This window comes from Lampetra fluviatilis, chromosome 64 (genome assembly GCF_964198595.1).
Source record: "Lampetra fluviatilis chromosome 64, kcLamFluv1.1, whole genome shotgun sequence".
Lineage (NCBI taxonomy): Eukaryota > Metazoa > Chordata > Hyperoartia > Petromyzontiformes > Petromyzontidae > Lampetra > Lampetra fluviatilis.
Window position 1 is genome coordinate 3,397,673 of NC_136338.1, and position 21,885 is coordinate 3,419,557.

Sequence of the window (21,885 nt, forward strand, 5' to 3'; positions counted from 1 at the left end):
GCGCCACTTGTTGGCCACCGAGGCGTGGCGCACCGTCTCGCTCAGGGCGGCGCCGGCTTTCGGCGCGGCCGCTGGGGCGGAGAGCCACGCGTCGGCGACGCGCCGGGCCACGCGGGAGAAGGAGAGGACGGGGAGCGCCTCCCCGCGCGGCAGCGAGTAGCGCGTCACGTTGGGCAGCAGCTCCACGCGGTGCAGCTTGTCCAAGTTGTCTCGTGCGCGCAAGGCGATCGCGGTGGGGAGGAGGACGGGGGGCGGGGAGGAGGACGGGGAGGGAGGGGAGAGGAGGTCGAGGTCATTGTTGGGTTAAAAACGCAGCAGCGGGAAGGTCGGAGGGGCGCCCACGGTGGCTAGGAGATGTTAACTACCTCGCCTGGTGCACAGGAGGTCGTGGGTTTGATCCCGACCCTGACGCCTGCTGCTGCTGTATATTTGGAGTTTGCGTCTCTCATCATCATCACGGTGGCTAGGAGATGTTAACTACCTCGCCTGGTACGCAGGAGGTGATGGATTCGATCTCGACCCTGACGCCCGCTGCTGTATATTTGGAGTTTGCGTCTCTCTCTGTCTCTCATCATCATCACGGTGGCTAGGAGATGTTAACTACCTCGCCTGGTGTACAGGAGGTCGTGGGTTCGATCCCGACCCTGACGCCCGCTGCTGTATATTTGGAGTTTGCGTGTCTTCCTCTCTCTCTCTCTTCCAGTGGTCGCGTGGATTTTTCTCCCGGTACCTCCGGTTTCTCCCTCCACATTGGATGAGTGAGGGTGGGGTGGGGGTTGGGTGGGTGGGATGGGGTGTTGGTGGGATGTGGGTGGGTGGGGTGGGGTGGAGGTGGGTGGAGTGGGGGTGGGTGGGGGTTTGGTGGGTGGGGTCGGGTGGGGGTGGGTGGGGTAGGGTTGGGGTGGGAGTGGGGTGGGGGTGGGGGTGGGGGGTGGGTGAGGTGGGTGGGTGGGTTGGGTTGGGGTGGGTTGAGTTGGGGTTGGGTGGGGTGGGGGTGGGGTGGGGGTTGGGTGGGGGTGGGGTGTGGGTGGAGTGGGGGTGTGGGTGGGGTGGGGGTGGGGGGTGGGGTGGGGGTGGGGGGTGGGGTGGGGGTGGGGGGTGGGTGGGGGTGGGTGGGGGTGGGTTGGGTTGGGGTGTGGGTGGGGTGGGGGTGGGGTGGGGGGTGGGGTCGGGTGAGGTGGGTGGGGTTAGGTTGAGTTGAGGTGTGGGTGGGGATGGGGTGGAGTTGGGTGGTGCGTATCGCGGCCGTTGGTAGCTACCTTCCCCGCAGTCGCCGGCGTCGAAGCCGCAGACGAGCACGTTGCACGCGTGGTCGCAGAACTTGTCGGCGAGCCACGAGTTGGCGCAGCCGGCGCTGCAGTAGGCGGCGGGCGACAGCAGCGCGCCGCCCCAGCCGCCCCCCCCCCCCGTGCCAGCCGGCCCCACCGCCGGCCCCGCCGGGGCCACCTCCGGCGCCGCCCGGAGCGCGACCGCCGATGCCGCCGGTGCCTGCGCGGGGAAGGCCGAGACGCGGAGATCTCGGCTGTGTCTGTCTCTCTCTCTCTGTCTCTCTCTCGCCGATTCAGATCTCCTCCCCCGGTGTTGCGGGTCGTGCCGGCGCGAGCCCTCGAAAACGCAGCGGCGCAGAGCTGTGCAGCGGCAGCGGTAGCAGCAGTGGCAGCAGCAGCATCCGTAGCAGCAGCAGCGGTAACAGCAGCAGCGGTAGCAGCGGTAACAGCAGCGGTAGCAGCAGCAGCGGTAACAGCAGCGGTAGCAGTGGCAGCAGTATCCGTAGCAGCAGCAGCAGTGGTAGCAATGGTAACAGCAGCGGTAGCAGCAGCAGCGGTAGCAGCGGTAACAGCAGTGGTAGCAGCAGCAGCAGCAGCGGTAACAGCATCGGTAGCTGCAGCAGCATTGTCAGAAGCAGCACCGGTATCCAGTAGCTTTCTAATAGCGGAAGGAAGAGCGTTCCAGACGGCCACAGAAGCGCATCCGAAAGCGCCACGCGATTCCGGCCGACCGTCTTTGTTCGACGGCTGAGCCAAAAGCCGCCGCCGCTGCTGCCGCTGCTGCTGCTGCTGCTGCTGCTGATGCTACCGCTGCTGTTACCGCTGCTGCTGCTGCTACTGCTGCTGCTGTTGCTGCTGCGACTGCTGCTGCCGCTGCTGCTACTGCTGCTGCTGCCACTGCTGCTGCTGTTGCTGCTGCCGCTGCTGCTGCTGTTGCTGCTGCTGCAGTTGCTGCTGCTGCGACTGCTGCTGCTGCTACTGCTGCTGCTGCTGCCACTGCTGCTGCTGCTGCTGCTGCCGCTGCTGCTGCCGCTGCTGCTACCGCTGCTGCTGCTGCTGCTACCGCTGCTGCTGCTGCCGCTGCTGCTGCTGCTGCTGCGGGGATGACCGGAGCTCGCGCGTCGATGGTTTGTGCCTCACCTTGGCAGTCGCCCCCGTCCCAGTCGCAGGCCGAGTTGTTGCAGGCCTTGTCGCAGTACCCATCCCTCACCCACGACGGGGGGCACCCGTCCGCACAGTTGGGCACGGGCCACGCTAGGTACACCTGCAAACACAACAGATGCCCCCTTAATGGACTCTTTTCAACTGCTTCTTCTGTTTAGTTTGTTATTATCACGGTTCGATCCCGACTGTGACGCCTGCTGCTGTATATTTGGAGTTTGTGTCTCTCTCTCTCTCATCATCACCACGGTGGCTAGGAGATGTTGACTACCTCGCCTGGTGTACAGGAGGTCGTGGGTTCGATCCCGACCCTGACGCCTGCTGCTGTATATTTGGAGTTTGTGTCTCTCTCTCTCATCATCATCACGGTGCCCAGGAGATGTTAACGCTCGCGTGCGGAGGGCGGGGGGGGGCGGTGTGGGGGGGCGGAGGGGGGGGGGCGGAGGGGGGCGGAGGTGCGGAGGGGGGCGGAGGTGCGGAGGGGGGGGGGCGGAGGGGGGGGGGCGGAGGGGGCGGAGGGGGGGGGGTGGAGGGGGGGGGGCGCCACCTTCTGCCCCTTGGAGTGGGTGTAGAAGTCGTCCGGCCAGACGTCGCGCCCGAACATGACGTCGTCGTTGAGGTAGACGAAGTGGCGCGACAGGCCCGGGATGCGGTGCAGGTGGGCCTCGATGGCGGGCGAGCTGAACGTGGGCAGGTGGCTCACGTTGGGGAAGATCTCCTGCCGGGAGACAAGGCCGTCGCGGCGGTTGGTGGCGGCGGTTGGTGGAGGTGGTGGCGGTTGGTGGTGGTGGTGACGGTTGGTGGTGTAGGTTGGTGGTGGTGACGGTTGGTGGCGGTTGGTGGCGGTTGGTGGTGGAGGTGGTGGCGGTTGGTGGTGGCGGTTGGTGGTGGCGGTTGGTGGTGATGGCGGTTGGTGGTGATGGCGGTTGGTGGTGGCGATGGCAGCGGTGGTGGTTGGTGGTGGTTGGTGGTGGTAGCAGTGCCAGTGGTGGTTGACGGCGGTGATGGCAGTGGTGGGTGGTGGTGGTGGTTGGTGGTGGTTGGTGGTGGTGGCAATAGCAGCGGTGGTGGTTGCAGTGGTGGCGATGGCCCACACACTCACTCACACACTCACTCACACACTCACACACTCACACACTCACTCACACACTCACTCACCCACACACACACTCACACACTCACTCACACACCCACTCACCCACACGCTCACACACAAAGCTCCCCGTATAGCCTTAACAGACTGTAGGGGCAAGTGCTGTTAGCTCACACACACACTCACTCACACACACACTCACCCACACACACACACTCACACACTCACTCACCCACTCACACACTCACTCACACACACACTCACACACCCACTCGCCCACACCCTCACTCACACACACACTCACCCACACACACACTCACCCACACACTCACACACTCACTCACACACTCACACACTCACTCACACACACCCACTCGCCCACACCCTCACTCACACACACACTCACCCACACACACACTCACCCACACACACACTCACACACTCACCCACTCACCCACACCCTCACACACACACACACTCACCCACACACACTCACTCACACACTCACACCCTCACTCACTCACTCACACACTCACCCACACCCTCACACACACACTCACCCACACCCTCACTCACACACTCACTCACACACTCACCCACACACTCACACACTCACACACACACTCACACACTCACACACACACACACACTCACTCACTCACACACTCACTCACACACTCACTCACCCACACCCTCACTCACACACTCACTCACACACACACTCACACACTCACTGACCCACACCCTCACTCACACACACACACACTCACCCACCCACACACTCACACACTCACTCACCCACACCCTCACCCACACACACACACGTCTCTCACGTGGTGCGTGACGAGGGTGACCCGCGGGTTGTCCAGGTTGAGCCAGGCGGGGATCTGCCCGCTCGTCACGATGAACACTCTGCGCACCCAGGGCGCGTGGCGCTCCAGCGCACGCAGCGAGTAGCGCAGCTCCTCATTGTCCGCAAAGCGGCTAGAGGACGCGTCCTCGTCCTTCCTCGCCTAGCCGCACGACGACGACGACGACGACGATGTAGCAGGAGACACAAGGACAAAGGGGGCACCGCAGTGACGAGATGTTAACTACCTCGCCTGGTACGCAGGAGGTCGTGGGTTAAATCTCGACCCCGACGCCTACTGCTGTGTATTTGGAGTTTGCGTGTCTTTCTCAAATCATCATCACGGTGGCCAGGAGATGTTAACTACCTCGACTGGTGTGCAGGAGGTCGTGGGTTCGATCCCGACCCCGACGCCTGCTGCTGTATATTTGGAGTTTGCGTGTCTCTCTCTCTCTCATCATCATCACGGTGGCTAGGAGATGTTAACTACCTCACCTGGTGTACAGGAGGTCGTGGGTTAGATCCCGACCCTGACGCCTGCTGCTGTATATTTGGAGTTTGCGTGTCTTTCTCAAATCATCATCACGGTGGCCAGGAGATGTTAACTACCTCGCCTGGTACGCAGGAAGTCGTGGGTTAGATCTCGACCCCGACGCCTACTGCTGTATATTTGGAGTTTGCGTGTCTTTCTCAAATCATCATCACGGTGGCCAGGAGATGTTAACTACCTCGCCTGGTGTGCAGGAGGTCGTGGGTTCGATCCCGACCCTGACACCTGCTGCTGTATATTTGGAGTTTGCGTTTCTCATCATCATCATCATCACGGTGGCTAGGAGATGTTAACTACCTCGCCTGGTGTACAGGAGGTCGTGGGTTCGATCCCGACCCTGACGCCTGCTGCTGCTGTATATTTGGAGTTTGCGTGTCTCTCTCTCTCATCATCATCACGGTGGCCAGGAGATGTTACTACCTCGCCTGGTACGCAGGAGGTCGTGGCTTGGATCGGGACCCTGACGCCTGCTGCTGTGTATTTGGAGTTTGCATCTCTCATCATCACCACGGTGGCTAGGAGATGTTAACTACCTCGCCTGGTACGCAGGAGGTCGTGGCTTGGATCCTGACCCGTGATCGTGTGGATTTCTCTCAGGTTTTTCCCTCGGCGCTTAGAATCGACGTGCGTTTACAGCATTTGGCTGCCACTACAAATGTCCACGTGACGACAAGCCACTTGGTTGGGCTATCAATTGTGGCCGGGTCGCTTGGGAAAAATAAGAGCTACACAACTCAGTGAAGCCTTCTCACCTGGTAAAATAAAAATTGTTTATCTTCTTGGTTCTTTCGGTAAAGTCACGTAGAAGGGAAGTCATAAAATAATTAAAATAAAACAATAAAATAATTCTCACGACGTTTCGTCCACAACGCAAGCAACCGTCCTCAGACCTGGTCTTCTTCACCTGAGGACGGCTGCTTGCGTTGTGGCCGAAACGTCGTGATAATTATTTTATTATGTTTTATTTTTATTATTTTATTACTTCCCTTCTACGTGACTTTACCGAAAGAACCAAGAAGATGAATCCCTGCTGTCACGAAAGCTTTACATCGAAAAATTGTTTAGTTTTAGATCCCCCCAGACTCTCGGGCAAGTACTGTTAGCGAGTACTCAGACGAGTATCCGGTGCGTTGCGTCGTAAACATCGCCCACTGGGGAGACAAAGGCGGCCGGGCGTGGTGCTGGCCACCCATCCCCCGTCACGTGCCGTGCCGACCTTCACTCGTTAACTGCACTTGCCCCAGCAGTCCGTTAAGGCTATAGGGGGGGATGGGGATCTTTGCCTTTGTGCGTGCGTGTGCGTGTCAGTCGGTCAATCTCAGTCGGTCATTCTCAGTCAGCCAACCCGTGGCACCTGCTGGGTCTGTCCCGTGACCTCCCTGCTAGCCTTCGACACTTCACGTGGCCTCAAAGTGCACCTGGCCTGGCACAAGCGTCGTGGTGACGTCACCGCCACTTAGTGGCGAATGGCGGCTGATGTTGTTGTGTGTGTGTGTGTATGTGTGTGTGTATGTGTGTGTGTATGTGTGTGTGTATGTGTGTGTATCCGGCCTTCATAGGTGCTCGCTAACAGCACTTGCCCCTACAGTCTGTTAAGGCTATATGGGGGATCTTTGTCTTTGTATGTGTGTGTATGTGTGTGTATGTGTGTGTATGTGCGTGTGTGTGGATGTGTATGTATGTGTGTGTGTGTATGTATGTGTGTGTGTATGTGTGTGTGTGTATGTGTGTATGTATGTGTATGTGTGTGTGTATGTGCGTGTATGTGTGCATGTGTGTGTATGTGTGTGTATGTGTGTGTACGCGTTTGTGTATGTGTGTATGCGTGTGCATGCGTGTATGCCTGTGTATGTGCGTGCGTGGTATCCATCTCATCATCGTCATCACAAGCGCACCTGTCCCAGGCTGCTGGGCTGCCACACGAGCCGCGCCGCGGCAACACCGACGGCACCACCGCCGTCCACCGTCAGGTTCCTCCCCGCAGCCAGTCGCTCCAACTCCGCGAGGTCTGCCGGGGAGCGTAGCCACGCGATCGCCACGCCGCCCTCCGCAAGCAGCTGCAGCTGCTCGCAAAACGAAGACAAAGATCCACACCCCCACAGCAGCGTGGCCTTTAACGGACATTAGTTCTAGATTTGAAGCTTTCGCGACTGCAAGGATTCATATTCGTAGGTTTTTTTCGGTAAAGTCACGTAGGTAAAACAATTTAAATTTATTTATTTTACTTTTATTAATTTTAATTTTTTTTACCTACGTGACTTTACCGAAAAAAAGCTTAGAATATGAATCCTTGCAGTCACGAAAGCTTCAAGTCTAGAATTGATGCAAGGATTCATATTCGTAGGTTTTTTAAAGGTAAAGTCACGTAGGTAAAATAATGTAAATTTATTTATTTTACTTTTATTAATTTTAATTTTTTTTACCTACGTGACTTTACCGAAAAAAAGCTTAGAATATGAATCCTTGCAGTCATGAAAGCTTCAAATCTAGAATTGATGCAAGGATTCATATTCGTAGGTTTTTTCGGTAAAGTCACGACTTTCGATTTAAAGCTTTCGTGACTGCAGGGATTCATCTTGTTGGTTCTTTCGGTAAAGTCACGTAGATGTGACTTTACCGAAAGAACCAATAAGATGAAAAGTCACAACTCTTAGAAACTCCCAGTTCAACCATTGTACGCAACAAAGACTCATTCCTGGCAGCGATTTCAGCCGCACCACCTCTACATAACAAAAGGCTCAGTCCCTTTTACACGCACCTTTACATCAGCCTCACCTAGTTTACACAACAAAGGCTCATTCCTAACAGCGTGCTTCAGCCGCACCGAACCTCACAATAATAATATCCAGGGCCTACCTTGGCTCCTCCCACCCTCAACCAGTATATATACAATTACTGTTTTATTGGAATTTCTCTCACTTGATACAGCAATCGTGCTGTGACGGTTCCACCTGAAGACGGAAGCTTGTGTTGCCTCCGAAACGTCGTGGTTTTTATTTTATTTTACTTTTATCATCTTCTTGGTTCTTTCGGTAAAGTCACGTAGAAGGGAAGTAATAAAATAATAAAAATAAAACATAATAAAATAATTCTCACGACGTTTCGGCCACAACGCAAGCAGCCGTCCTCGGGTGAAGACCAGGTCTGTCGGGGAGACAGCGTCTGAATGAATGAGAATAATTTCATTATGTTTTATTTTTATTATTTTATTACTTCCCTTCTACGTGACTTTATCGAAAGAACCAAGAAGATGAATCCCTGCAGTCACGAAAGCTTTAAATCGAAATTTTATTACGTTTCATTTTTATTATTTTATTATTTCCCTTCCACGTGACTTTACCGAAAGAACCAAGAAGATGAATCCCTGCAGTCACGAAAGCTTTAAATCGAAATTTTATTATGTTTTATTTTTATTATTTAATTACTTCCCTTCTACGTGACTTTACCGAAAGAACCAAGAAGATGAATCCCTGCAGTCACGAAAGCTTTAAATCGAAATTTTATTATGTTTTATTTTTATTATTTAATTACTTCCCTTCTACGTGACTTTACCGAAAGAACCAAGAAGATGAATCCCTGCAGTCACGAAAGCTTTAAATCGAAATTTTATTATGTTTCATTTTTATTATTTAATTACTTCCCTTCTACGTGACTTTACTGAAAGAACCAAGAAGATGAATCCCTGCAGTCACGAAAGCTTTAAATCGAAATTTTACTTTTATTAATTTTAATTTTAATTTTTTACCTACGTGACTTTACCGAAAAAAAAACCTAAGAATACTTTAACGGACAGTCTGGGCGGCAGGTGTTTGCGCGAGCGAGCGAGCGGCACCGAGAGGGTGGGGTGGCCGGCACCACGCCCGACACGAAGACCAAAATCCTCCGCGTGGCTAGGACGGAGGAGGACAAGGCGAACAAAAAAATGCGGAGGTTTGGAAGTGAACGTGGCAGGTGAGTGCTGTGGATGTGATCGGGCGGGATGGGGGGAGGGATGGACAGGTTTGGGCGGTGGCGGTGTTGGTGGCGGTGTGTACGTATGTTGAACTTCTTTCGCACCGTACGTAGCCAACCACCATAATCTGAGTTGCGGGGGAAGAACGACAACAACAAACAGCTCTATAAAGAGATGAGATTTGAATCTAAATTTAAAAGCGTACAGGCCTCAGTGGCTTTCAAATTTCGGAACCTAGCTGGGTAGCTGGCTACTCGGGGGACTTGTCCGAGCCGCGAACAAAAACCAACGCGTCGAATTGTGTGGTGGTTGTGGCAGCGACGGTGGCGGCTGCGGCGGTGGCGGTTGTGGCGGCATCAACATCTCGGGACCGCCGCGACCGCCACCTCCAAGTGTCCGAGCCGCACGGGGGCCGGGAAGCCCTACCTGTACGATGAGCGAGCGAGCGCCGGGGGTGAGTTTCCCGCGGAGCTGCTCGGCCTGCTTGAGCGACGGAGGGAACCCGCTGAGTACAGCGGCGTCCACCACCACCACGGAGCCCTGAGCGTCACTCTCGCTCGTCTGGGCGGGGGGTAGGGGGGAGACCAGAGGTCGCAACCGGGTACCCGATACCCGTACCCTACCCGATACCCGGCTACCCGTGTACAGTAGTCTAGTGTATAGTGTAGTGTATAGTGTAGTGTACAGTGATGTAGTGTATAGTGTAGGGTATAGTATTGTAGTGTATAGTGTAGTGTATAGTAATGTAGTGTATAGTGTTGTGTATAATAATGTAGTGTATAGTGTAGTGTATAGTAATGTAGTGTATAGTGTAGTGTATAGTAATGTAGTGTATAGTGTAGTGTATAGTAATGTAGTGTATAGTAATGTAGTACCCGATACCCGTACCCTACCCGATACCCGGCTACCCGTACCCGTGTACAGTAGTCTAGTGTATAGTGTAGTGTATATAGTGTATAGTGTAGTGTATAGTGTAGTGTAGTGTATAGCAATGTAGTGTATAGTGTAGTGTATAGTAATGTAGTGTATAGTAATGTAGTACCCGATACCCGTACCCTACCCGATACCCGGCTACCCGTACCCGGCCTACTTTATTACAGACCAATTCAGACCCTATAGGTCACCCCGTGCCCCTCATAAATCTCAACGTTCATCCTACAAAGTTCCATCACGAGGGAGAAACACAAATAAGACACAAAAAGTGTTGTCCGTATGGAAACGGCTGTACGCCGTATGGACCTGCTCGACATTTGGAGTTTGCGTCTCTCTCACTCCGTGGTGGTCACGTGGATTGTTTTCCTCCAGACCTGATGGTGGGGGACCATCAGACCTGACTACAGAGGTCGCAATCGGGTACCCGATACCCGTACCCTACCCGATACCCGGCTACCCGTCACTGGCGAGTCACCGTTTGTCACTCATTTCCCAACGTCTTGTCTCTTCTCACAATTCAAGTTCCTAGAATCAACCCACCCGCGCCTGCAACATGGCTTCATCCCAGAGGTCGCAATCGGGTACCCGATACCCGTACCCTACCCGATACCCGGCCGGGTATCGGGTAGGGTACGGGTACCCGTTTGCGACCCTGGTGCGGCCTCTGCCCTCTCTCCCTCCCACCCTCTCCTCCCTCCCTCTCTCCCCTCCCTCCCACTCCGCCATTCCTCCCTCCCTCCCCTAACACACTCTCCTCCCTCCCTCCCACACTCCCACCCCTCCCTCTCTCTCCTCCATTCCTCTCTCTCTCCCTCCCTCCCACCCACCCTCTCTCCCTCCCTCCCACCCACCCACCCTCCCTCCCTCCCACCCTCTCCTCACTCCCTCCCACCCTCTCTCCCTCCCGTGCGCGCGTCAAGCGAGCTGTGTCCCCGCGTGCGCTGTGTGCGTGCTGCTCTCACCAGGTACCCCTGGCGGACGCTGGGACGGGCGCTCGAGTTGGCCTGAGCGTCCGCGGCGATGGCACGTTCCGCTACGGAGACACAACGAGCAGCCGACATGTTTGATGAATAAACATTTTATTAAATCTCCAACTCGTTACTCCGCCGCCAGCACCACCACCGCCACCGCCACCAACACCACAAAACACCACCGCCGCCGCCACCACCGCCACCACCGCCACCGCCACGACCACCACTACCGTCACCGCCGCCGCCACCGCGAAGTGTCCATAGAGGGAGAGAGATTGAAGGCCGGCACGGTGCGGCAACACGCCCGGCACAAAGACCCCCCGTGTAGACTGTGACAGACTGTAGGGGCAAGTGCTGTGAGCGTGCAGCTATGAAGGCCGGAACGGTACACGAGGGGGTGGGTGGTCAACACCACGCCCGCCTGCCCGCCTTTGTCTCCCCAGTGGTGATGTTAACACACCGCACCAGGGACTTATTTGAGGCCGAGTCGACCTAGGGGAGGAGGCCCAGGACTGGGTCAGATAATCGTCACTGGTTTTGCCTGTGAATCGAACTCGAGTCGCTACACTACCGCTCCCCACACACGCATACACGCACGCACGCACACTCGCACGCACGCACGCACAAACGCACACTCGCACGCACGCACGCACGCACACACGCACACTCGCACGCACGCACGCACGCACACACACACGCACGCACGCACACACACACACGCACACACACACGCACACACACACACACGCACACACACACACACGCACACGCACACACACACGCACACGCACACACGCACACACACACACACGCACACACACACGCGCACGCACACGCACACACACACGCGCACACACACGCGCACGCTCACCAGCATCCAGCGACGGGAACGCCAGCACGGAGACGTTCCGCGCGCGACCGTCGCCGCCGTCACCGCCGCCGCCGCCGCCACCTCCGCCGGCGGGAGCCACCAAGCGGAGGAGACGCACGGCGCCGGCAAACGCCGGGCGGAGGCTCCGGAGCTCCTCCAGCGGTGCCAGGAACGCCGGGTCGGCGACGAGCAGCGGGGAGCGCACGCAGCCACGCAGAGAGCACTCCGAGCGGTGGACGCTGACGCGCACAAAGACAAAGATCCCCCCCCCCACGTGTAGCAGCGCGCCAGGGCAAGTGCGCGCTAGCGAGCGCCGCCTTTGTCTCCCCGGTGGCGATGTTTACTACGCACCGCACCGGGTACTCGTTCGAGGCCGAGTCGACCTAGGGGAGGCCCGTGCCAAATTAGAATGATTACGCCGCGCAGGAGGACGGCGGAACAAACTCAGACAATGTCTGCGGAACACGGCAGATAGCCTCGCGCTCTAGAGAACGTCGCAAACAAAAAAACAACGTGCACTAAAACCTTGGATTAGCGAGCATAATTCGTTCCGGAAACGTGTTTGTAATCCAAGGCACTCGTATATCAAAGCGAATTTCCCCGTAAGAAATAATGGAAACTCGGATGATTCGTTCCACAACCCCAAAAATACTGCGTTCATATAAAAACGATTAATACAAAATACCTTTTTATATTTTTATTATTTCAATGTAATATAAAGTAATCAAATTTATTGATTACATTTAATCGTGGCTGGTGTGAGGGAGACGAGAGAGAGTTGAGGAGGGTTATTGTGTAGGACGACTTTCACTTGCAGTACAGTTACTAAAGAACAGTCACTACACTTGGACACAAAATAAAAACATGCTTTACACACACACACGTGGTCGCAACACTGTATTGTAGTAAACAGTGTACGCTCGCACGGATGTTGACTATACGAGCGAGGCACGCCGACTGAGACCGAGCATGGGAGACGATTACCCACAATCCCGCATCGAGAGAGAGAGAAGAACCATCGGCTCAGTTGTGATCACGTGACGCTCGGCAGACAACGCGTAGACTGTACGTACTGCACTACTCGTATTGCAAGACCTCGCTCGTTAATCTTGCAAAACACTCGCAGACCAAGTTACTCGCAATCCAAGGTTTTACTGTACTCAATAATTCTTGCCATCACGGCTCTGGGTATCTGGGTTAGTGAGCGATTGTGGGAAGGGTGCATACGGGCGCAGCTTTAGCGATGCAAATCCTTACCTAGTGGGCTCCTCGGTCGTGTTGAGTCCGAGTCTCAGGCTGTGGAGAGAGGTTGTGATCAGCACTGGTGAGCGTTCATGAGCGTTGAAGCGAAGGACGCAACACACGGGAGCGTACGCGTATCGACCAAACACCGTATGATCTGGAATATAGGACTAAATTAAAAGCAATCAAATTATTATAATTTTTTTTTTAACAGCCAAGGGCCCACTGAGCCATGGAGCTTATCGTCACGTGGAGATTCATCGCGGCCAAATGCTCTGAACGCGTGACGTCGATTCTAAATTTGGAGGGGAAAAACCGGAGAAGCCGGGGAAAAATCCACGCGGCCACGGACAGAGAGAGAGAGAGACACGCAAACTCCAAATATACAGCAGGCGTCAGGGTCGGGATCGAACCCACGAACTCCTGTATACCAGGCGAGGTAGTTAACATCTCCTAGCCACTGTGGTGACGATGAGAGAGACACGCAAACTCCAAATATACAGCAGCAGACGTCAGGGTCGGGATCGAACCCACGACCTCCTGTACACCAGGCGAGGTAGTTAACATCTCCTAGCCACCGTGATGATGATGAGAGAGACACGCAGACTCCAAATATACAGCAGCAGGCGTCAGGGTCGGGATCGAACCCACGACCTCCTGTACACCAGGCGAGGTGGTTAACATCTCACCACTGCAGTGCCCTTCTTACCACCTCGGCTTCGGGAAGTTCGACAGACGGACGGACGGATGGAGAGTCAGACAAACATATGGATGCAAACAGACACAGACAGATGGACATAGAGATAAACAAACGGGAGGACAGGCAGACAGACAAAACACTTGGGCAGACAAGAGACCGAGGGACAGACAGACCGGGTTTCCTGCTGCTCTTTCTGCATTCTCTCGCGCACCGCGATCAGATCGGCCATCATCTTGGGATCGGAGCCATTCACCCACGTGTACACCACGTCCATGGGCATGGGCAGACACAACCTGCACACACACAAAGACCCCCCGTATAGCCACAACTGACTGTAAGGGGCAAGTGCTGTTAGCGAGTAGCACCTATGAAGGCCGGCACGGCACGCGTGGGGGTGGGTGGGTGGCCAGCACCACGCCCGGCCGCCTTTGTCTCCCCAGTGGCGATGTTTACTACACACCGCACCAGGTACTCATTTGAGGCTGAGTCGACCCAGGACCGGTTCAGATATTCGTCACTGATGTTGGTGGCTGTGAGCGGGAATCAAACTCGGGATGCCGGGTTCGTAGCGCAGCGTAGCGCTAACGGCTAAGCTCACACGTACACAAACACACAGGCAAACCCCGCGTGAGTTGTCGTTTCGTTTCTGATATGCGCCGCTACATCTCCGGGCTCGGCGCTTCAGTGTTGAGGTTGCACATCAGCTGCCGGCGTTACGTGAGCGGTGCGTGACTTGAATGGGGCCCTCCCCTCCAGTGCGTTTGCCACTCAAGTGTCTGCCAATGTTGTGGTTTATTAAACTAAAACTAAACTATATCTTGTTTTTATTTGACCAGGTAAGAAGCCCCACCAAGCTACATAGCCGCAAAGCTTGCCATGACGTAAGGGGCTGTGGTGATTTACAGCCAACGTCAGTTGAGCGTGGACAATTAGACCCAAGCCGAAACTTAACATACAAAAAAGAATGTTTAAAAATACTTTTTTTTGATAGAATATAGTGTTGTCATCAGTATGACATAAGTATACCACGTTTGCAGTCGATACCACATTTGCGAAGTGGGTTAAAATTGAGTTACAAGATTTGAGAATACAGCAACAACAACAGTTCATAGAAGGCATGTAAAAATATTGTTTACCATTTTTTTTTTAAATGATAGAATATAGTATTGTCATCAGTATGACATAAGTATACCACGTTTGCAGTCGATACCACATTTGCGAAGTGGGTTAAAATTGAGATACAAGATTTGAGAATACAACAACAGACAGACTGAGTTAAATAATAAAAGCGTGTAAATACAAAAAGCATTTGCACTCAGCCGGGATGACGAGAAGGCTCACCGGCTCTGGAAGCTGCGGTAGCCGATGTTGTCGTGGTACGAGTTGAAGAGGGCATGGTACCGGTCCTGGCTCCACTCCAGCGCAACCTGCACGGACGACCCCCAGACAGAGGAAAGTTCACACAGTGACCCGCGTCAACGAGGGTAGAAGTCTCCTGACTTGAAACGAATAGCGGGCTGGTCCAAATTTGATTTAAAAAAAAATTTACTGCAGGATTACTGACTTACTATTTCATTTATTTAAAGCTTTCGTGACTGCAGGGATTCATATTCTTGGTTCTTTCGGTAAAGTCACGTAGAAGGGAAATATTTTATTATTTTATTATTTCAGGATTACTTACTTACTATTTTCCTGGTTCTTTCAGTAAAGTCACGTAGAAGAGAAATATTTTATTATTTCCCTTCTACGTGACTTTACCGAAAAAGCCAAGAATATGAATCCCTGCAGTCACGAAAGCTTTAAATCAAAATGTAATTACTTAACTCTTTGGTTCTTTCGGTAAAGTGACGTAGGTAGAAAAAATGCATCCAGCAGTGGAACTGCTTGGGTTCAGCAGTTCAACTGCTGGATGTAGTGTATAGTGTAGTGTATAGTGTAGTGTATAGTGTAGTGTGTAATGTAGTATATAGTGTAGTGTATAGTGTAGTGTGTAGTGTAGTGTGTAGTGTATAGTGTCGTGTATAGTGTAGTGTATAGTGTAAAGTGTAGTGTATAGTGTAGTGTATAGTGTAGTGTAAAGTGTAGTGTTGTGTGTAGTGTTGTGTGTAGTGTTGTGTATAGTGTAATGTATAGTGTAGTGTATAGTGTATAGTAGTGTATAGTGTAGTGTATATTAGTGTATAGTAGTGTATAGTGTAGTGTATATTAGTGTATAGTGTAGTGTGTAGTGTATAGTGTATATTGTAGTGTATAGTGTAGTGTTTAGTGTAGTGTATAGTGTAGTGTATAGTGGTGTATAGTAGTGTATAGTGTAGTGTATAGTAGTCTAGTGTATAGTAGTGTATAGTGTAGTGTACAGAATACCTGTCAACCCCTTACCAGTGCCCTACCTTATCACAGACCAATTCAGACCTAATTGGTCACCCCCTGTCATTGTAAATCTCAAAGTTCATCCTACAAAGTTCCTTCCATCACGAGGGAGAAACACAAACACAAAAATAATGTTTGCCCGCAAAAAAAACTCAACTTCCCTGCACAAGAATACGGGGTAAACCGTTGACAGCTATGCCTACGGGTTCGTGGCCTAAACGGTACCAATTTTATCGACCCCGCCCCCCGTAACGATGATGATGGTTTGTTTTGACGAGTCAAATGGGCGTTACATTTCCCAGTCCGCTTCGGCGCGCGCCGCCCATGCGGAGCACCCCATTGGTCGGCTCTGCCCACGCGCCGCGACGGCCGTCCAATCGCGAGCGTCGACAATCGCAGAGGGGGCGGGGCGCCGCCTATCCGGACTATCAAATGTAGCAACCCGTGCAAAATCGCCCTCTTCCCACATAATTCATTTTTTTCGTATTTTTTTGTTTTAAAAAACTAAAATCGGATCCAAATGTTTCGCCTCACCTCGCCGAACTGCAGCGCCGAGACGAGCACCAGCACGAAGCCGCCGAAGCACAGATACATGCCGCTTCGATGAGACAGACACGAGTACGTCTGCTTCTGGAAAAGCTTCAGCGCGGCGCTGAGGGAAACCATGATTGCGTGTTTAAGTTTTTTTTTTATCGAATTAAAACCTTTTATAAATTACGGCAGTGATTATTAACTGTCGTCGTTAAGTTTAGTTAAAAGTTCGCGTGAGGCAACGTGCAGTCGTTCAGAATTGGTGGCGGTGGTAGTGATGGTAGCGGTGGCCTGGTCACGTGACCGGCCTGGTCACGTGACCGGCCAGACCCGATCAATCGATGCTCTCGCAGAGTCGATTCGGGGCCGAATTCCGATCGATAGGGGGGAGGAGCAGGGATGAGTAATCGATTGCCGAGGTGAATTGACATCTTCTTAGGGTTTTTCGGTAGTCACGTGGGTAAAAAAATGTAATTAATAAAAGTAAAATAAAAATAAATACAATTAAAATTGACATCGATAAAGAGAACGCCTTCCGTGTTAAAACTAAAAAAAAAGTCTCGCCTCTGTCTTAAAGACCTCTTGTCTGAAAGACTCAACTCTATCTCATACTCACCTGCCTTAAAGGGGCCGTCCATAAATGACGTCACACACCTATGGGGGGGGGAGGGGGGTCAGACATTTGTGACGATGTGTGACGAGGGGGGAGGGGGGTTGAGAAATGTGACGTCACATCAAAATGCTGCAACTTTATAAATAAATATAGACAACACGTTCTACTTAATTAAATATACTTTTTAATAAATGTTTTCTTCCTACAACATCAGAGTGCAGCGCCACATTAAATACGCACTACAATGACAATAGTTTAAAGCGATTTGAAGCATGTTTTATTTTTTTTTGGGGGGGGGGGGTAAAAAAGTCGTCCAAAATCGCGTGACGTCATTTATGGACGGCCCCTAAAGACTCAGCTGTCTTAATGACCTTAAAGATCCACCTCCGTCTTCATGATCTACCTCTGTTTTCAAGACTCACCTGTATTAATAAAACACTAACCAGTCTTAAAGGCCCACCTGTCTTAAAGGCTCACCTGTCTTAAAGGCTCACCTCTGTCTTAAATGCTCACCTCTGTCTTAAAGGCTCACCTCTGTTTTAAACGATCACCTGTCTTAAAGGCCCACCTCTGTCTTAAAGACTCACCTGTCTTAAAGGCTCACCCGTCTTAAAGGCTCACCTGTCTTAAAGGCTCACCTGTCTTAAAGGCTCACCTCTGTCTTAAAGGCTCACCTCTGTCTTAAAGGCTCATCTGTCTTAAAGGATCACCTGTCTTAAAGACTCGCCAGTCTTAAAGGCTCACCTGTCTTAAAGGTCCACCTCTGTATTAAAGGCTCACCTCTGTCTTAAAGGCCCACCTCTGTCTTAAAGGCTCACCTGTATTAAAGGATCACCTGTCTTAAAGACTCGCCAGTCTTAAAGGCTCGCCTGTCTTAAAGGTCCACCTCTGTATTAAAGGCTCACCTCTCTGTCTTAAAGGCCCACCTCTGTCTTAAAGGCTCACCTGTTTTAAAGGTTCACCCGTTTTAAAAGAGCACCTGTCTTAAAGGCTCACCTCTGTCTTAAAGGCTTCCCTGTCTTAAAGGTTCACCTCTGTCTTAAAGGCTCACATCTGTCTTAAAGGCTCACCTCTGTTTTAAAGGCTCACCTTTGTCTTAAAGGCCCACCAGTCTTAAAGGCTCACCTCTGTCTTAAAGGCTCAACTGTCTTGAAGGCGCACATCTGTCTTAAAGGCTCACCTCTGTCTTAAAGGAGGACCTGTCTTAAAGGCTCACCTCTGTCTTAAAGGCTCACCTCTGTCTTAAAGGAGGACCTGTCTTAAAGGCTCACCTCTGTCTTAATGACCTGTTTTAAATCGCCTGCATTAAAGACCCACCTCTCTCTCAAACTCACCTGTCTCAACTCACCTCTGATTTAAAGCTTTCGTGACTGCAGCGATTCATAATCTTGGTTCTTTCGGTAAAGTCACGTAGAAGGGAAACAATAAAATAATATAAATATAAAACAATAAAAATTCTCAAGACGTTTCGACTGCAACACAAGCAATCATCATCAGGTGTGAAATCCACAGCAAGAACATACATTTTTTTAAATTATTCTTCTTGGTTCTTTCGGTAAAGTCACGTAGAAGGAAAATAATAAAATAATAAAAATAAAACATAATAAAGCTTTTTATTTTATTATATGATTATATAATTATAATATATTATTATTTTATTTTATTATTTCCCTTCTACGTGACTTTACCGAAAGAACCAAGAAGATGAATCCCTGCAGTCACGAAAGCTTTAAATCGAAATATTTTTTATTATTTTAATATTTCCCTTCTACGTGACTTTACCGAAAGAACCAAGAATACGAACCCCCCTGTCTTCATGACCTACCTCTCTTTCAGTGACCCACCACAAAGCTGCTGAGCGAGCCTGAGCTAAGCTTTACTCCTGGGGTCACGGCAATCGATGATGTCCGTAAAAGATCCTACCGTGCACGTGACCCACAAGAGGTTTTCTTGGGTTAGATCGCGTCAATATGAATGCGTGTCTTTCGATTTAAAGCTTTCGTGACTGCAGGGATTCATCTTCTTGGTTCTTTCGGTAAAGTCACGTAGAATGGAAATAATAAAATAATAAAAATAAAACAATAAAATACAATTCTCACGACGTTTCGGCCACAACGCAAGCAGCCGTCCTCAGGTGGAGAACAGGTCTGTCGAGAACGTCGTGAGAATTATTTTATTATGTAAATTTTTTATTATTTTATTATTTCCATTCTACGTGACTTTACCGAAAGAACCAAGATGATGAATGCGTGTCGTTAGACCCACGACCACCACCCGACACAGCCAACTATGGCTGGCGCCTGATGATGCTGGCTGTAATTGCTGGCGAAACGTCGGACTCGAATTGTACATTTGGCAGGGGGTTTACTCTCCAACACGCCATCGGTGCGCTGTTCACGTAGCGAACTGTTCCCGTAGCGAACTGTTCCCGTAGCGAACTGTCCGCGCAGCGAACTGTCCGCGCAGCGAACTGTCCGCGCAGCGAACTGTCCGCGCAGCGAACTGTCCGCGCAGCGAACTGTCCGCGCAGCGAACTGTCCGCGCAGCGAACTGTCCGCGCAGCGAACTGTCCCCGCAGCGAACTGTCCGCGCAGCGAACTGTCCGCGCAGCGAACTGTCCGCGCAGCGAACTGTCCGCGCAGCGAACTGTCCGCGCAGCGAACTGTCCGCGCAGCGAACTGTCCGCGCAGCGAACTGTCCGCGCAGCGAACTGTCCGCGCAGCGAACTGTCCGCGCAGCGAACTGTCCGCGCAGCGAACTGTCCCCGCAGCGAACTGTCCGCGCAGCGAACTGTCCGCGCAGCGAACTGTCCGCGCAGCGAACTGTCCGCGCAGCGAACTGTCCGCGCAGCGAACTGTCCGCGCAGCGAACTGTCCGCGCAGCGAACTGTCCGCGCAGCGAACTGTCCGCGCAGCGAACTGTCCCCGCAGCGAACTGTCCGCGCAGCGAACTGTCCGCGCAGCGAACTGTCCCCGCAGCGAACTGTCCGCGCAGCGAACTGTCCGCGCAGCGAACTGTCCGCGCAGCGAACTGTCCGCGCAGCGAACTGTCCCCGCAGCGAACTGTCCGCGCAGCGAACTGTCCGCGCAGCGAACTGTCCGCGCAGCGAACTGTCCGCGCAGCGAACTGTCCGCGCAGCGAACTGTCCGCGCAGCGAACTGTCCCCGCAGCGAACTGTCCGCGCAGCGAACTGTCCGCGCAGCGAACTGTCCGCGCAGCGAACTGTCCGCGCAGCGAACTGTCCGCGCAGCGAACTGTCCGCGCAGCGAATTGTCCGCGCAGCGAACTGTCCGCGCAGCGAACTGTCCGCGCAGCGAACTGTCCGCGCAGCGAACTGTCCCCGCAGCGAACTGTCCGCGCAGCGAACTGTTGACGTAGCGAACTGTCCGCGCAGCGAACTGTCCGCGCAGCGAACTGTCCCCGCAGCGAACTGTCCGCGCAGCGAACTGTTGACGTAGCGAACTGTCCGCGCAGCGAACTGTTGACGTAGCGAACTGTCCGCGCAGCGAACTGTTGACGTAGCGAACTGTCCGCGCAGCGAACTGTTGACGTAGCGAACTGTCCGCGCAGCGAACTGTTGACGTAGCGAACTGTCCGCGTAGCGAACTGTTGACGTAGCGAACTGTCCCCGCAGCGAACTGTCCGCGCAGCGAACTGTTGACGTAGCGAACTGTCCGCGCAGCGAACTGTCTGCGCAGCGAACTGTCCCCGCAGCGAACTGTCCGCGCAGCGAACTGTTGACGTAGCGAACTGTCCGCGCAGCGAACTGTTGACGTAGCGAACTGTCCGCGCAGCGAACTGTTGACGTAGCGAACTGTCCGCGCAGCGAACTGTCGACGTAGCGAACTGTCCGCGCAGCGAACTGTCGACGTAGCGAACTGTCCACGTAGCGAACTGTCCGCGTAGCGAACTGTCGACGCAGCGAACTGTCCGCGTAGCGAACTGTCCGCGCAGCGAACTGTCCGCGCAGCGAACTGTCCGCGCAGCGAACTGTCCGCGCAGCGAACTGTCCGCGCAGCGAACTGTCCGCGCAGCGAACTGTCCGCGCAGCGAACTGTCCGCGCAGCGAACTGTCCCCGCAGCGAACTGTCCGCGCAGCGAACTGTCCGCGCAGCGAACTGTCCGCGCAGCGAACTGTCCGCGCAGCGAACTGTCCCCGCAGCGAACTGTCTGCGCAGCGAACTGTCCGCGCAGCGAACTGTCCGCGCAGCGAACTGTCCGCGCAGCGAACTGTCCGCGCAGCGAACTGTCCGCGCAGCGAACTGTCCCCGCAGCGAACTGTCCGCGCAGCGAACTGTCCGCGCAGCGAACTGTCCGCGCAGCGAACTGTCCGCGCAGCGAACTGTCCGCGCAGCGAACTGTCCGCGCAGCGAACTGTCCCCGCAGCGAACTGTCCGCGCAGCGAACTGTTGACGTAGCGAACTGTCCGCGCAGCGAACTGTCCGCGCAGCGAACTGTCCCCGCAGCGAACTGTCCGCGCAGCGAACTGTTGACGTAGTGAACTGTCCGCGCAGCGAACTGTTGACGTAGCGAACTGTCCGCGCAGCGAACTGTTGACGTAGCGAACTGTCCGCGCAGCGAACTGTTGACGTAGCGAACTGTCCGCGCAGCGAACTGTTGACGTAGCGAACTGTCCGCGTAGCGAACTGTTGACGTAGCGAACTGTCCCCGCAGCGAACTGTCCGCGCAGCGAACTGTTGACGTAGCGAACTGTCCGCGCAGCGAACTGTCTGCGCAGCGAACTGTCCCCGCAGCGAACTGTCCGCGCAGCGAACTGTTG

The 21,885-nt window shown here is 53.3% G+C and overlaps 1 protein-coding gene across 1 annotated transcript in view; it reads right to left on the reverse strand.

Moving 5' to 3' along the window:
• GNPTAB (N-acetylglucosamine-1-phosphate transferase subunits alpha and beta) overlaps nucleotides 1-16,818 on the reverse strand; it is a 35,645-nt gene extending 18,827 nt beyond the window's left edge. Inside the window, 14 exon segments of the mRNA XM_078882333.1 lie at nucleotides 1-209; nucleotides 1,260-1,404; nucleotides 1,406-1,488; nucleotides 2,409-2,532; nucleotides 2,977-3,147; nucleotides 4,356-4,535; nucleotides 6,818-6,985; nucleotides 9,301-9,435; nucleotides 10,770-10,840; nucleotides 11,650-11,888; nucleotides 12,907-12,945; nucleotides 13,765-13,884; nucleotides 14,933-15,018; nucleotides 16,496-16,818. The exon segment at nucleotides 1-209 is cut by the window's left edge and continues 316 nt beyond it. Of these exon segments, the coding sequence (XP_078738459.1) occupies nucleotides 1-209; nucleotides 1,260-1,404; nucleotides 1,406-1,488; nucleotides 2,409-2,532; nucleotides 2,977-3,147; nucleotides 4,356-4,535; nucleotides 6,818-6,985; nucleotides 9,301-9,435; nucleotides 10,770-10,840; nucleotides 11,650-11,888; nucleotides 12,907-12,945; nucleotides 13,765-13,884; nucleotides 14,933-15,018; nucleotides 16,496-16,627 (1,902 nt within the window). The 5' untranslated portion in view covers nucleotides 16,628-16,818.
• Nucleotides 16,819-21,885: the final 5,067 nt, after the last annotated feature.